This window comes from Pinus tabuliformis, chromosome X (assembly GCF_031772625.1).
Source record: "Pinus tabuliformis cultivar Carrire ecotype Pingquan chromosome X, CPIR1, whole genome shotgun sequence".
Lineage (NCBI taxonomy): Eukaryota > Viridiplantae > Streptophyta > Pinopsida > Pinales > Pinaceae > Pinus > Pinus tabuliformis.
In genome coordinates, this window is record NC_142308.1 from 1456639886 (window position 1) to 1456654176 (window position 14291).

The following is a 14291-nucleotide window of genomic DNA, read 5'->3' on the forward strand; positions in this document are numbered from 1 at the left end:
CTGAGCACGGTGGTACCATTCACTTCTTAGTGGAAATTTTTTTTTAGGCGGTCTTAATGCAGGAAGGGCGACCGTTGGCCTTCACAAGCCAACAACTAAATGGGAGGAATCTGGGCCAATCTACCTACGAGAAGGAAATGATGGCCATCTTACATGCAGTCGAGACCTGGCGACCTTACTTATTGGGGTGACGTTTCCAAATCCGCACAGATCATCACAGTCTTAAATATTTCTTGGAGCAACGCCTATCCTCCCCACAACAAAATAAATGGCTCGCCAAAATGCTGGGATATGATTATGAGATCATTTACAAGAAAGGGAAAGACAATAATCTAGCAGATGCATTATCTCGCCAATTTGAGGAGGAAAGTACTCTGCTAGCAATTTCCCTCCCCATTCCAGAATGGATTGAAGAGGCTCGCAGGGAATGGTTTTCACACCCCGGGCTCTCCCAACTCATTTCTCAATTACAGGTAGATCCAAATTCCACCAAGGGCTACTCGTGGCAAGATGATATTCTTCGCTACAAGGACCGAGCCGTAATATCACCAACATCCACCCTCAAAAGTCGCATTTTGGCAGAATTGCACTCATCTCCCATTGCAGGACATTCGGGCTTTCAGAAGACGTATGCTCGCACCAGAAGATCATTTTTTTGGACAGGCATGAAAAAGGACATCCTTACTTTCGTAGCAGAAGGCGATGTCTGTCAACGCCACAAAGGGGAAACCGTCAACACACCAGGAACATTACAATTCCGACATCAATTTGGACGGAGGTTTCTATGGATTTCATTACAAGTCTTCCAAAGTCAGGGAACAAGTCAGTCATCATGGTAGTTGTGGACCGACTGTCGAAGTATGCTCATTTCTGCGCCCTACCCCACCCTTTTACACCAACTTTGGTCGCTCAATCTTTCATGGATTAGATCTTCAAATTGCATGGCATGCCCAATTCTATTGTGTCCGACCGCGACCCGATCTTCACCAGTAATTTTTGGCAGGAACTCTTCAGGATACAAGGCACTCAACTAAAACTCAGTACTTCCTATCATTCACAAACAGATGGTCAAACCGAAGTCGTTAACAAATGTCTAGAAACCTACCTTAGGTGTTTCACTTCAGAAAAGCAACACCTTTGGGTACAGTGGTTACCTCTGGCTGAATGGTGGTATAACACCAACTATCATGCCACCACCAAAATGACTCCCTATGAAGCAGTATATGGTCAACTCTCGCCTTCACCGACTTCGTATCTCAAGGGGTGCTCAAAAGTACAAGCAGTGGATCAACTCCTACAACACCGCGCAACCATGCTCACCCATCTTCGAGAGAATCTTCATCAAGCTCAGAACCGCATGAAGCAACAAGTAGACCAGCATCACTCCAAGCGCCAATTTCAAGAAAGGGATCAGGTCTTTTTACGGCTACAACCATATAAGCAAACATCACTCAAAGACAAGGGGTGCCAGAAACTATCTCCCAAATTCTACGGACCATATCAAGTACTTCAGCGCATTGGAGAAGTGGCTTACAAGTTGGCCTTGCCACCTACTGCAAAAATCCATCTAGTTTTCCATCTCTCATGCCTCAAGAAAGTGATTGGGAACAATTGCAGAATTCAGACCAGTCTACCTGAATTGGACGAAGAAGGGTCCATCTGGCTTCAACCTGAACAGGTCCTAGACACACAAGACAAGCAACTGCGCGGCCGCATGATTAAGGAAGTCCTCGTCAAATGGAAAGACACCCCTCCGGAAGATGCAACTTGGGAACCAGCCACTATTCTTCAGCAGTTTCCGCAGCTTCAGCCTGAGGACAAGGTTAGTCTTAAGGGGGAGGGCATGTTAGGGTCCCACCCTAACCCCCTTATTTATGTAATGGGATCATGTCATAGTCAAGAGTCAATAAAGCCCATATTAATAATTGTAAGTGGTTAATCCGCAATTAATGACGGAACCACAGTTAGTTGCAAATGGGCCGTAGTATTAGATAGATGGTATTAATAAAACCCACGGTATTGGTCCGTGGTATTGCATGTATGAGTCATATATAAAGGATAGAGACTCCCTGCGAGGATCATCGTGTCTTATTTTGTAATCGAGCTCTGCTCTATTGGAGGTTGCCCCCTCGAAGAGGCAAGTGAACATTACTCTCTGAATAATAAAATCATTGCTATTCTGTGTTCACGGTATCTTTTCTTCGCATATTCTGTATTTGGGTATCATTTTGCAGGTTAAGAGCATAACAGAGTTGGTAACTCATGCATCCACGATTGCTCCCTCCTCACATCTACACACTCATGATGTGAATCCCCATCATGTTGGTCCCTTTGACATGGGACTTGGCCACAAAGTCTTCTCCCCTCCGTACCATCATTATTATTCACTAACACCTATCGATGGATTGAGGAAATGTTACTTCCCCTTAGGGCCTGGAAACACCTAATAGCTCCTCCTACCTAGCGAGGAAACACGATTACGAGCTCAAGGCCTTGAATTTGGAAGAAAATTCCCATTTGAAGTATTAAATAGCCCATTACATTCAAGCTCAGTTCACTTTGAAACACAATGTTGGAATGGTTTCCAAAAACCCTAGACTCTTTCTCAAGAGTTCTCTAGAATTCTAATTTTCACGTGAGCAAAAGCAAGAATAAGGAGCAACCCCCTCATTTCCCTTATTTATAACTCACTTGGCTCTTTTGCCACCATTTTTACCTTTTCCCTCCAATTAAATAATAAAAGCACTTTTCCTTTCTTTATTTAATAAAGTTACTTTAATTAACTAATTAAATCAACTTTTAACCCCGAAAAATGCTTAATTTGCCTCCATGATCACACCAGCGACCCAAAGCCCCTTTTCACCATCTTACCCTGTAGAACATTTCACCCTGATTCCAACGAGCTATTAAACTAAGGTGTTTCTCCAAGTAATCACCCCAAAACAAACTTTAAGTGTAATTAATTAGAATATGCCTGTTAATAAATCCGTTTTACAAAAATTGTTGAAATACAGCGGAACCAACGGAACCAAGATCGAACTGTGCAGCACTGATCTTGTTGATCAAAACTGCCAAGCGATCCCAGTGTGCCCCCATAAAATCCTCAAAACCCTCCAGGCCCACCAATAATATAATCCTGCTTCGGTCACCTAGCTGACATAAGCCCTAAATCCCTCTTAATCTCACCACAAGGCAATCTAAAAATTAGGGAAATTATAGTGTCCCCTCCCCAAAATTGTTTTTCCTCGAGCAATATCATCAAATGTCGTCGCTTCCTCAAGTGAAGGCATAGACACCAAAGGCCCTTCGCATACTTCCAATAACTAGAGCATCTTGATAATGCAAATTTCCGATCAACTCCTCGAGAAATTGCTCTATTGGAAAACCAATCCCATGTACCTCAAGAGTGAACTCATGAAAGTACAATCCAACTCTTGTTGAAAAGGGTCCTTGTCCACATGAACTAACCATGACCTCCTCCTCTGATACGATCAATGAATCACTGAGAAGTGAAACATTCTCCGCCAAACTAAAGTCTAATGGAAGATCAAAGTTACCTTCCCCTGTAAAAACCATAGTTTTAAAAATGGGAACCAGTAACTGGACTGGTCCACCTAATAAACCAAGTTTCAAACCGAAACTGGTCAAACCGACACTGGTCAAGTCTAAATGAATCGGTCTTTAAAAAAATACATTAAATAATTAATATTTAATGAAAAAACTATTTGTATGATATAAAAACATGATTCCAAACCAATAGACACAAAATATGCGAAGTTTTTTCATATATATACCATGTAAAGGTGAATATATCAAAATGGCACCAAGTGCAATACACATCAACAACAAAATATATAATTAATGAGGCTCTAAATGGCCTCTAGAGTGCAAAAGCAAAGCCCACAAACTATGGGGCCACTAGCCTACTACAAGTCTACATATATGATAATAGTGATCAGCATTATCACTTGAAACTTGTCATGAGTCATCATGATCAAACTTGGTTGAGTCTCGACTCCCAAACTTCGCAACTGCTTGAGTCACAAACTTCTCTATTGGTTTAGTGACTTGAGTCTCAAACTTCTGAAGGTATTTTGCCCTAATATGCCCTATTACTTCATTTGGTGCTCAACATGGCTTTACATGGCCTCCTATCCCAGCCAAGTGTTGCTTGAACCTGTTAATACCCCCTCCAATAGATTTTTGGCAATATTTGCAAATCATTTTTCCATCAATCATATCACAATGAGCCCATGCAGTATCCTTGGCTTTTGTAGGAATGATGACTACTACTTAGCTCAAACTCTTTGTTGTCCCACTACTCCAACAAAAACTCAACACTCTCCAAGCTCCCAATCAAACTCACAAAAACTCCAAATGAGATGTATGAGGCAAATGAGGGGGGTGAGCTCCTTCTAAAGGCTTGGACTCTAGAGAGGGTGTTTTGGAGGGAAACAACCGTATTTTCCCTCCAAAACACCTTGGAACCTTCCTAAACTACATTGTGTGGGTCCTTCGAGGCCTTGGCAGTGAACTGGCTGGTTTAGGATGGAACCGGCTAGTTTGACCATGAATCGGCCAGTTTCGTCCTAAATCGGCCGGTTAGCACTGGTTTATGTGATTTTTTTGCCAAGAGGTGGGTTTAACCCAATTTTTTTTTCGGTTTGACCCAGTCAGCAAATGAACCGTCCAGTTTGACTGGTTACCGGTTCAAACCGGCCAGTTTTTGAAACACTAGTAAAAACCAACCTATCCCTAAGGGTGGTTGAACTGCCAAGTCCTGTAATGCCAAGGCCCAATGCTAATCTCAAGAAGAAATTGTTATGTTAACGTTGTGCCACTTTGGTCATAACTGACTTCCCATCGTGCTTATACTGAGTCCTTCTTGCGAGTCTATAACTAGAGTCAATCCTGAGAAACGACAGGGAAATCTGCATCGCCACAGGGAAATCTGCATCGCCACATGGAAATCTGAAGGCCTCAAGGACCCTCCACGTGTCAACCCTAAAATCAACTATATCACTCGCTATCAAAACCGTACTCATCGAGAAGCGGAGTGATTTGTCGACCAAATGGATTCCAGGATTCGACATCCAAATCGGGAGTCCATCGCTCCCAATCTATACCAACTGCTGCATAGTACTGATAACTGTCAGAACTATGCAATCAACAGATGGAAACCACGTATTGATAATCAGCGTGGTGCATGCTAAACTGCTCCACTCCTGCAAAATCACACGAATAAATTTGTTGTCTCACATCCAGATGATGCACCCCAATACTGCCTGAAGCCCCATCCACTATACCTCATGCTCATTTAATGCCCCAGAACATCTTGTCGAAAAGTGTATCATGTAGCTCCCTCAAGGTCTTCTCTCTAAGTGTGAACCCAAGGGTGAAACATATGTTAGCTCTAAAGTAGATCACTCCATCCCTAAGCCTATATTTATCATCTCGCATACTGATCATACGCCTCAACGAGAAAGTCTCTCTCTTATCCATGATGCTCTATGTCTCATCCAATTGTCGTAGGAGAGACTCTCGTGTCTCTCTACTCATGATGAAAGAATCAAAGGACAACAACCAAATCCTCTGTGATTGTAAGAAATACAGAAGAGAGATAGGTGTGTGAATCCCTAAGCGTATAATAAAGAGATGCTCACCTGTCCCCTCATTAATCTTGAGTAAGCTAAACACAATGGTGTCCTTGATGTCCCTATCAAGAAATCTTTTCAGAGACAATACTCCAAGACCTCGTTGTGCAACACCATACATCACTACGTGCCATGTATCACCACACTCCTTTGCAAACCATAGTACACTGTGGCATATCCTTGTACACCACTAGGCATTGTTGCTTGCTATTGTGCCACCATGTACCGACTGGTATCCTGTATGTGCCAATGTACTCATTACTACCCTCGTGAATCCATTGTGGTGTGGATCACCCCTCCTAATCCACCCTGATAAATCTCAGTGGTAAAGTGTGAAATTTTATTGATTGCAGTTGTTGGAATTATTCTTCTAACTAAAAATTTAAATATGCACTTTATTTGCTACGGCAAACAACGAATAAAATCACAATTGCAATTTTCACCATAAAAATATTGTGGAAAACAAAATACTGGAAACTGAGAAATTCTAGCATACACAATAATTTTGACACAATTAGTTTTGGACAATTGTCCCCGGAAAAACCCAACTTGGGAAAACCAATGCAGCAGATGAGGGTTTTATTATCAATCTTCAGCAACAATTCTGAGTACAATAATTTAGATGCTCAACTAGCAATCTAATCTGAGGAAAATACTGGCAAAAATATTGTGAGAATTTTCTCTCATCCCACAGTTATTCTCTCCCTCTAAAACTGCCTCCCTAGCCTCTACGTTGAGTTCCCTATATCACCCTCTGCGCAGAGCTTACGTTGGCCCTCTGGAAATTTCAGCCTTCCTTCCTTTGCCTCTTACGGGAACTGGAAATGTTCCTCCCAAAATGTTGTTGCCCTCCTCTTCCACCTATTACTCACCCTTTGGCTTTATCTTCTCTGCTGAGCCACTACTACTGAGAAAATTGAACTGTCTGGGAACTGAAAATCTGCAATGGATGATTTTTCCATCACCACATTGACTTCCTCTTTATGTTGCACTAAACTTCTAGGAACCTAGCGTTTTGGGCTGTACCCATACCTGAAACTCCGAAACTTGGTCGAAACTCTGCCAAAACTTGACCATCATGTCATCATCTGTGAGAGTTAATATAGACTTATTTTTCCTTCTAAATTGTTATCTATGGGTCTTAATCCCTTTTTTCTTGCAAGATAATGTGTTATTCACTTATTTTTATGTATATATACATATATGACATTTCGACTAACGTTTCGGCCGACGTTTCCATTTTTGGGACATGACGTCTCTAAACGTACCCGTTTCGGAAAATCCGAAACATTTCGGCGTTTCGTGCAACTTAGCTTCCTCTTATACCATTGTTAGAGCACCAATGACCAAGATTAAAACTTAATCAATGGCTAGAATCATCTGTGGATCGATCCGTGTGAGTTTCTAGATGATTCTCACCTTGAGTTAATTAATTCTAATTAATTAACCATATTCCCTAAGTTTAGACTTAAGAAATATTTAAAAATTGGTTAATAATATAATTAATCATTTCTAGGTAGAATTTCCATAAACAATTTCTAAGTTTTGGAGATTTCATGTATTCTAGCCACTCCACAAAATTTCAAGGCTAGAGCACATCCGATGCTACAAAAACTAACATAAATCTCCTCACATGCCAGTGTGGGTGTTACTATTGCGCTAATCCTCGATGGTCTTTGTGTCCAGTACATCAAGAGAAGAACATCGTCTTCACACAAGGCCTTGCCTAGTGCCATACCAATGTTATCCCATCCGAATAACCCCTACCAGAGCATGCGGACCAACTTGCTAGGCCATCTCCAGGAATATGCATCTCCATGTCAAACCAACTCGCCACTAGCGCCGACCGAAACTCTAATGGAAATGTGAAGTGATGTGTGTGCTCGGTCATTGGATCAACCACCTTGTTCGTGCCATAGCCATGATATATATCTGGTATATGATGTGAAAACCCATCTAGATCCCAATGCCAACCCAGGTCTCCAATATCCACTCCACTCGTGACAACTGAACCTGGATCCCAAATGGATGTATCGTCGTCCGAAATATAATTGTCTCCACAACCCATGGATGCATAATCATAAACCTTTAGGACATACCCCTCTACTCGCTCCTGTTCATCTAGGTGCTCCTCGTGTTCAGATATCATAGGAGGCTCATCTATCAAATCATAAGTGCCCCTAACATCCTCTTGTGTGAAGGTTTCCATAGAAAAATGTACATAACTCAACTCTATACAAAATTATTCGATCTGCAATTCTGATTTGAAGGGCCATCTGGTTGCTCTTCAGAGACTCCTGGGTAGTCTCAAGTTCATGTGTAAGCCTATAAACTTCCTCCTTTTTCCCTACTAGCACATCATTGTATATTTCAACAGGCAAGAATAGGTGATCTCTGTTTGAAAGGAGGTGTAGGTAGTTAGATTTCATCTCTACCAATGTCTTTCTGAGATTCTGAAAATCTGCATGTGAAGGCTCTCCTCCCAAACTGTCATGTGTTGCTACACTTCAACAATAATCTACCACCATTGTTTGTGTATCATCATAATGCCTTGTGGCTTCCATAATCTTGTCTTCACTCATCTTCAATTGGCTTTCCAAGCTATGGGCACAGGTATGCTTATGAGCAACATCTAATTCATAAAATAAATCAACTGATGGATCTAGGTTTGCATCACTAACTACCTATGTATTATCATCTTTGCACGCTTCTAAATTGGGAACTTGGGAAGCATTGATCCCAGACAAAGGATCATCATCAATTGTCGTCAAAACAAAAGCATCCTCATGATTTTCCTTGTACTCATCATCTAACTCAAAAATTTCGCTATGTAATGACATGCATTCTACAACAATCACTAACTTTCCTTCCTTCCCGAACCCTTGTACCAACCTGCTATAGTGAATTTGGGCTAGCTTCACCTTCAACGGGTATGACTTCTCGCAACTTGTCCCAGAAGGTTTGAGCATAGTCCTCACATTTAGTCAATGTTTTTCTTGCACTCACAAAATTGACACTGAGATTTTGTTCAGCAATTGTTCTTTTTTTATCTTCATCATCTACAGATCTGCAACTTTCTTTTTTCTTTGTCGTCCATGCTCCAATTTGCTCTATCAGTGAAATTTCCGTTATATTCCTCAAATTTTTTAAGGACTCCTGTGAAATTCTTCTTGCAGCAATTGATTCAGAGGCAATTTTTTTTATTAAACCCTTCAACTTTCCCCTTCGATTCTGGTCCTGGAAATTTCTTCTTGATATCACCTTGATTTAGCTCCATAGTTAGTCAAAATCATACTTTGATTTGGTAGCCTCTCTTGTAGGTGATGTATTTGTGGTGTTCCGAAGTCATCAAACTATTGTTATAAAATGCCCTTCAAACCACACAGCTATCCAAGGCCATGTTCTGATACCACTGCAAGATACCCTCTTGGGATATCTCAAATTTTGGAAGGACTCCTGCGAAATTCTTCTTGCAGCAACTGATTCAAAAGCATTGTTTTTTACTAAACCCTTCAACTTTCCCCTTTGATTCTGGTCCTGGAAATTTCTTCTTGATATCACCTTGATTTAGCCCCACAGTGGGTCAAAATCATACTCTGATTTGATAGTTTCTCTTGTAGGTGATGTATTTGTGGTCTTCCAAATTCATCAAACTATTGTTATAAAATGTCCTTCAAACCACACAGCTATCCAAGGCCATGCTTTGATACCACTGTAAGATACCCTCTTGGGATATTTCAAAATTTCCCACAAGATTTCCTGAGTTTACTTAATCTGGTCACTGAGTTATTTCGTCAAACAATCTGTAAACATACGTTTGTAGGTGCGCTTTTAAATTTTTCTTTTGTTTTTATTCTAAACAGAGATACAAAACACCAAGCAAGGACTTATAGTGACTTCAAATCAGCAACGAGTAATTTATTTTTCCACTAGAAAATATACAGTCCATTGGTAAAGTTCATAACAGCAATGCAACTCCAACCTTATAATCTGATACAAAACTTTACAGAGTAAGCAAATGAGGAACCTGGGTATGTTCCAAAAAATGAGGATCCTGCTTATGTTCCAGCAACAGTAAGCCTCCCTTATGGTGCCTGGTTGTCACCACTGAAATAAAAGAGAGGTACTTGCTAAGGCAACAATGATAAACAATGTCATTGAAACCGGTGGAACCATTTGGACTCCTAAACCGATTCAACAGGCAGCAAAAAATGGGAAAAGGCCAGTTAGATACCAAGCCCTCTATATATCTCGATGTTAGTGGCATTGATTATTGAACTGCTCTATCATGACCCTATTAAGATGTACCCATCAGTGTTTTCAAAACCGTTTTTAAAAACCGGTTACCGGTCAAACCGGCCGGTTAGCAAGGTTGCCGGTCTGAACCGGCCAAAAAACCCGGTTGGACAGGGCATTTCTCGAGTTTTTAGCCCTAACCGGTGAAAACCGGCCGGTTTAGGATGGAACCGGCCGGTTCCGTCCTAAACCGGACGGTTTTAGGCATGCCCACCGTAAAGTTAAAAAATCATATTTCTCACTGTGGTTTAGGGGTTTTGGGGGGAACTAAGGGTGTTTCAAGTTTCAACCCTAACAATGTTGGCAATTAATGGTAATGTTAAATTCTTAAAGTAAAAGGATGAAAATGAAAATTAAAGGAAATTTACTTAAATTTTTAACATTACCATGAAATGACTTAGGATGTTTGAGAGTGGTTTCGACCTCATTGGATTTCATATGGAGAAACTAGAATTTTAGATTTCACTCACAATTCAGCAGACTTAATGGTTTTCAGGATTTCATGGTTTGGGGGTAAACAATAAATGCAATCAGAGCTCCAAATGATGAGCAAAACTCTTGATCTAGATCCCATTGTGTTGGATGATATTGATCCAACATCAGAATGGTTGGAGGAGACTGAAGAACCTGTGTTTGAGGCTAATTTTGATATCGACATGGCTTTAGCGGGGGATGAAGCAGATTTTGTGGTGACATCAGAACCAGGATCAGTGGCAGCATCAAGGAAAGGCAAAGAACCAATGGAAGGCACTAGTCATGCAGGTCGACAAACTCATGCTTCCATTAGGTCCACTTCTATTGTCATTGGTGGCATTGATACTGAGGTTGCAGATCAGGTTGAGGCATCCTCAGACTCTAAACCAGATGATGTCTATGTAGCTCCTGATGATGATCCTGTGTCTAGTAGTGGTGATGAACTTGATGTTTGATCATGTGTACATTGTAGACTTGTAGTAGGCCAATGGCCTCATAGCTTGCAGCATTGTTTTTGGACTTTATAGGCCATTTAGAGCCTCATTTCTTATGTATTTTGCTATTTTGTCGATGATATGTATTGCACTCGGTGCCATTTTGATATATTCACCTTTACATGGTATATAAATGAGCAAACTTTGCATATTTTGTCTCTATTCGCTTGGAATCATGGTTTTACATCTTAAAAATAGTTTTGTTTCATTAAAAATTAATTATTTAATGTATTTTTTTAAAACCGGTTTGTTTAGACTAAACCAGTGTCGGTTAGACCGGTTCCAGTCGGTAAACCAGTTCATTAGGTGGACCGGTTCGGTCACCGGTTCCGGTTTTAAAAACATTGGTACCCATCACTTCATCAAAATCTCGATTTGACTTGTTAAATTATTTTTATCTTATTTAATGTTTCAAGGGTGATATTGATAATGAGGATCCCAATATAGACAATGATTTTGAAGATATGTAGGTATTTAATGTAGCATGATTTTTTGGATGATAGAGCCCATCTGGAGGTTCTTTGTTGATGTATTTTTTGTGTATATATATATATATATATATATATATATATATATATGAATGAGAAACTTTGCATATTTGTGTATAATGGTTTGGATTCATATGGATGCACATTAATATGTATTTTTTTTCAAAATTAATATATTTATGTATTTGTTGGCCGACTGGCTTTTCCTGATTCCGGTCCAGTTCCTAAATTCAGGGTTGACTGATTCGATGATTGATTTGGTTATAATAACATTGGTTGTGACACCCTTGTCTTGTTGCACAATTTCATTGCTTGGTGTGGCTTTACACTAAGGTGCAAGATTTTGCAGTGTCAAGATCCACTAAGTCAACTTTATAATTAAAAAAATCATGATTTAGAGTCACTTTGTTCGTCTCTAAAATTTATAAACCTTAGTGAATCTTCCTAATCCTAGTATACAAATTGTAAAATGTTTGGCAATATTTTTGTAAAACATATTCAAATTTATAATGGTTTTATATTGTCTGTATTAAAATTTGGCATCTTTAAAGTAAAATAATTTTATACTATAAAATGTGGGCAAACCATTTTTAGAAAAAATATGGAAATTGGAAAATCATTTTTTTTGGAAAAAGTACGGAAAATTAGCCCAATTGCAAATATTAGCCCCTGAAATTTTCTTTGAATAAAATCAGTCATCAGTCAAGTTAATTACAGTAAATGGTCTAAAATGGATCACATTATCATTAATTTTTACTGAAAAGCCAAAATATAAGAGTTGACCACTTTTATACTCCAGAGGCTACACAGTGTTTCTCTCCTTGAAACCCCACCTTAGCACCCCCCTTGGAAATTTCAATAATGAATATTCGTGGAAAACACAATAATTTAAAATAAGTCTGCCATGGATGAAAATTGCAATATTAATTCTCTCTAAGAAGGAAATCTGATTTCTAAAAGAAAAAAATTTAGACATACTTTCAGTGCAGGATATAGTAGAGCTAATGATGAAGTCATGATTGCATCGACCCCATTGAGCTAAGAAAAAATGAAGATCTACCTACAAGAAAAAGTGGGAATCCACTCAGAAAGAAAGGAAAGTTAATTTAATTTGTATTGAAAACGAGCTTGTTGGATCAGAAAGTCTTTGTAATGCCCTAAATTGTTTAGTGATGTTGCCTATCAAGCTTAAAGTTGGAAATAGATAACAGAATTAAAAGCATCAGCCCAGGAAAATTGGCTCTGACAAAATAATTTTTCCAACAGCAGAAGGTAACAATAAATGACTAACTAAACCATGTACAATGATTATATGGTGAATTAGTACAATACACGGAAATGTATATAAGTAAACTGGAACAATAATATACAAAATATTAAATAGTAATGCTCTAGCACTAAACAAAGTCATACTCAGAAGCATGCATTTGTGCAGGGTAGAAAACAGATAATGATGCAAGTCATAAATGCCTTAACTTCAATGAGCTAAGAAAAATGCAGATTTAACAAGAAGAAAATGTGGAAATGCAACTTGGAAACGAAGGAAAGAAAAAATTGTTTATATTGAAAACGTGTTCCATGGACCAAAACGTCTTTGTAATGTCATAAAATGTTTAGTGATGGTTGTTATTAAGGTTAGAAATCGAAATATATCTCAGAATTAAAAGCAACTAATGAACAAACTATAGCATACATGGTGATTATTTGACCAATCAGTACAACACATGGAATTGTATATGAATTGATTTGTAACATGATATCTAATAGTAATTATCTACCAATCAACAAAGTCATGCTCAGAAGTATGCATATCTGCAAAAGGGAAAAGTAATAGGGAATAAATCACCTCAAGAACCTGTGCAGCCATTAGGAAGCTCAGTTCAGCTGGATCACTATGTAAATGGGATGAGCTGACTCCAATCGGAACCAGTGGTGTTCCAGGTGCACTACCCCTAGATAAGCTGTCTTCCCTAGCTTTACTACTGGATGATCCTTGTTCATGACTGGATGATAACCCTCTCTTCCCACGCCTTGAGCCAGCTGTAGTTGAAACCTTCCAAACTTCCTACCCAATAAAAAATAGAATGAGCTCACAACAGCAAAATCTTAAATCATTAAATACAAGTTAGCAAATATTTACACTGCACTGAGAAATAAATTTCTAATTTGGAGACTTACCTGAGGCTTTTTGGAATCTTGTTCCTCTTCAGGGAAAAAATACTCCCACATCATCCTGTACATTGTTTCAGTAAGATATATCCTCAATGGATATATCACCACCTGCATGAAACATAATGCAATTTCTTTCCAAACATAAGGCAATAAACAAAAGGTAATCAAAATTATCATTTTATCATACATATTTGCCCTGTCAAATCTCCCATTATTCAATCTAGTGCAATTTCCTTCCAAAACATAAGGCAATAAACAAAAGGTAATCATAATCACCACTTTATCATACATTACATATTTGCCTGGTCAAATCTCCCATTATTCAATCAGAAGGTATACAAATAACATAGTCTATGTCCAAACTCACACAATGAGCATGCATTTTCAGCTATGAAACAGCAAAGCATCCTGAAAATAATGGACAGTTGTAAGCATGCAAATACACATTTTGACACACGTAGTTGGTTCAAGCTCCGACTCAGCATCAGTTTTGTACAAAAAGGAATTTGAATCCTTCATGCATGCAAAAGGATAGGGCATATGAAAACATGCATAAATTCACAATGCAATCAAAATGCCCTTGTACATATATAGCTTAACAAATATTTTGGCAATGCCAAACAGATGCTAAAAAAATATCAATGCTTCAATCAACAAATATTTTGTAAACAATTAACAAGGGGACATTACGTCAAGTCCTACTAGCACAACCA

At 39.1% G+C, this 14291-nt stretch overlaps 1 protein-coding gene across 1 annotated transcript in view; it reads right to left on the reverse strand.

Annotated features, from left to right (window-relative positions):
• Positions 1-14291, reverse strand: part of LOC149145505 (protein SABRE-like) — a 366058-nt gene that overhangs the window by 40610 nt on the left and 311157 nt on the right. Inside the window, 2 exon segments of the mRNA XM_089452896.1 lie at positions 13253-13471; positions 13585-13686. Coding sequence (XP_089309022.1) covers positions 13253-13471; positions 13585-13686 — 321 coding nt within the window.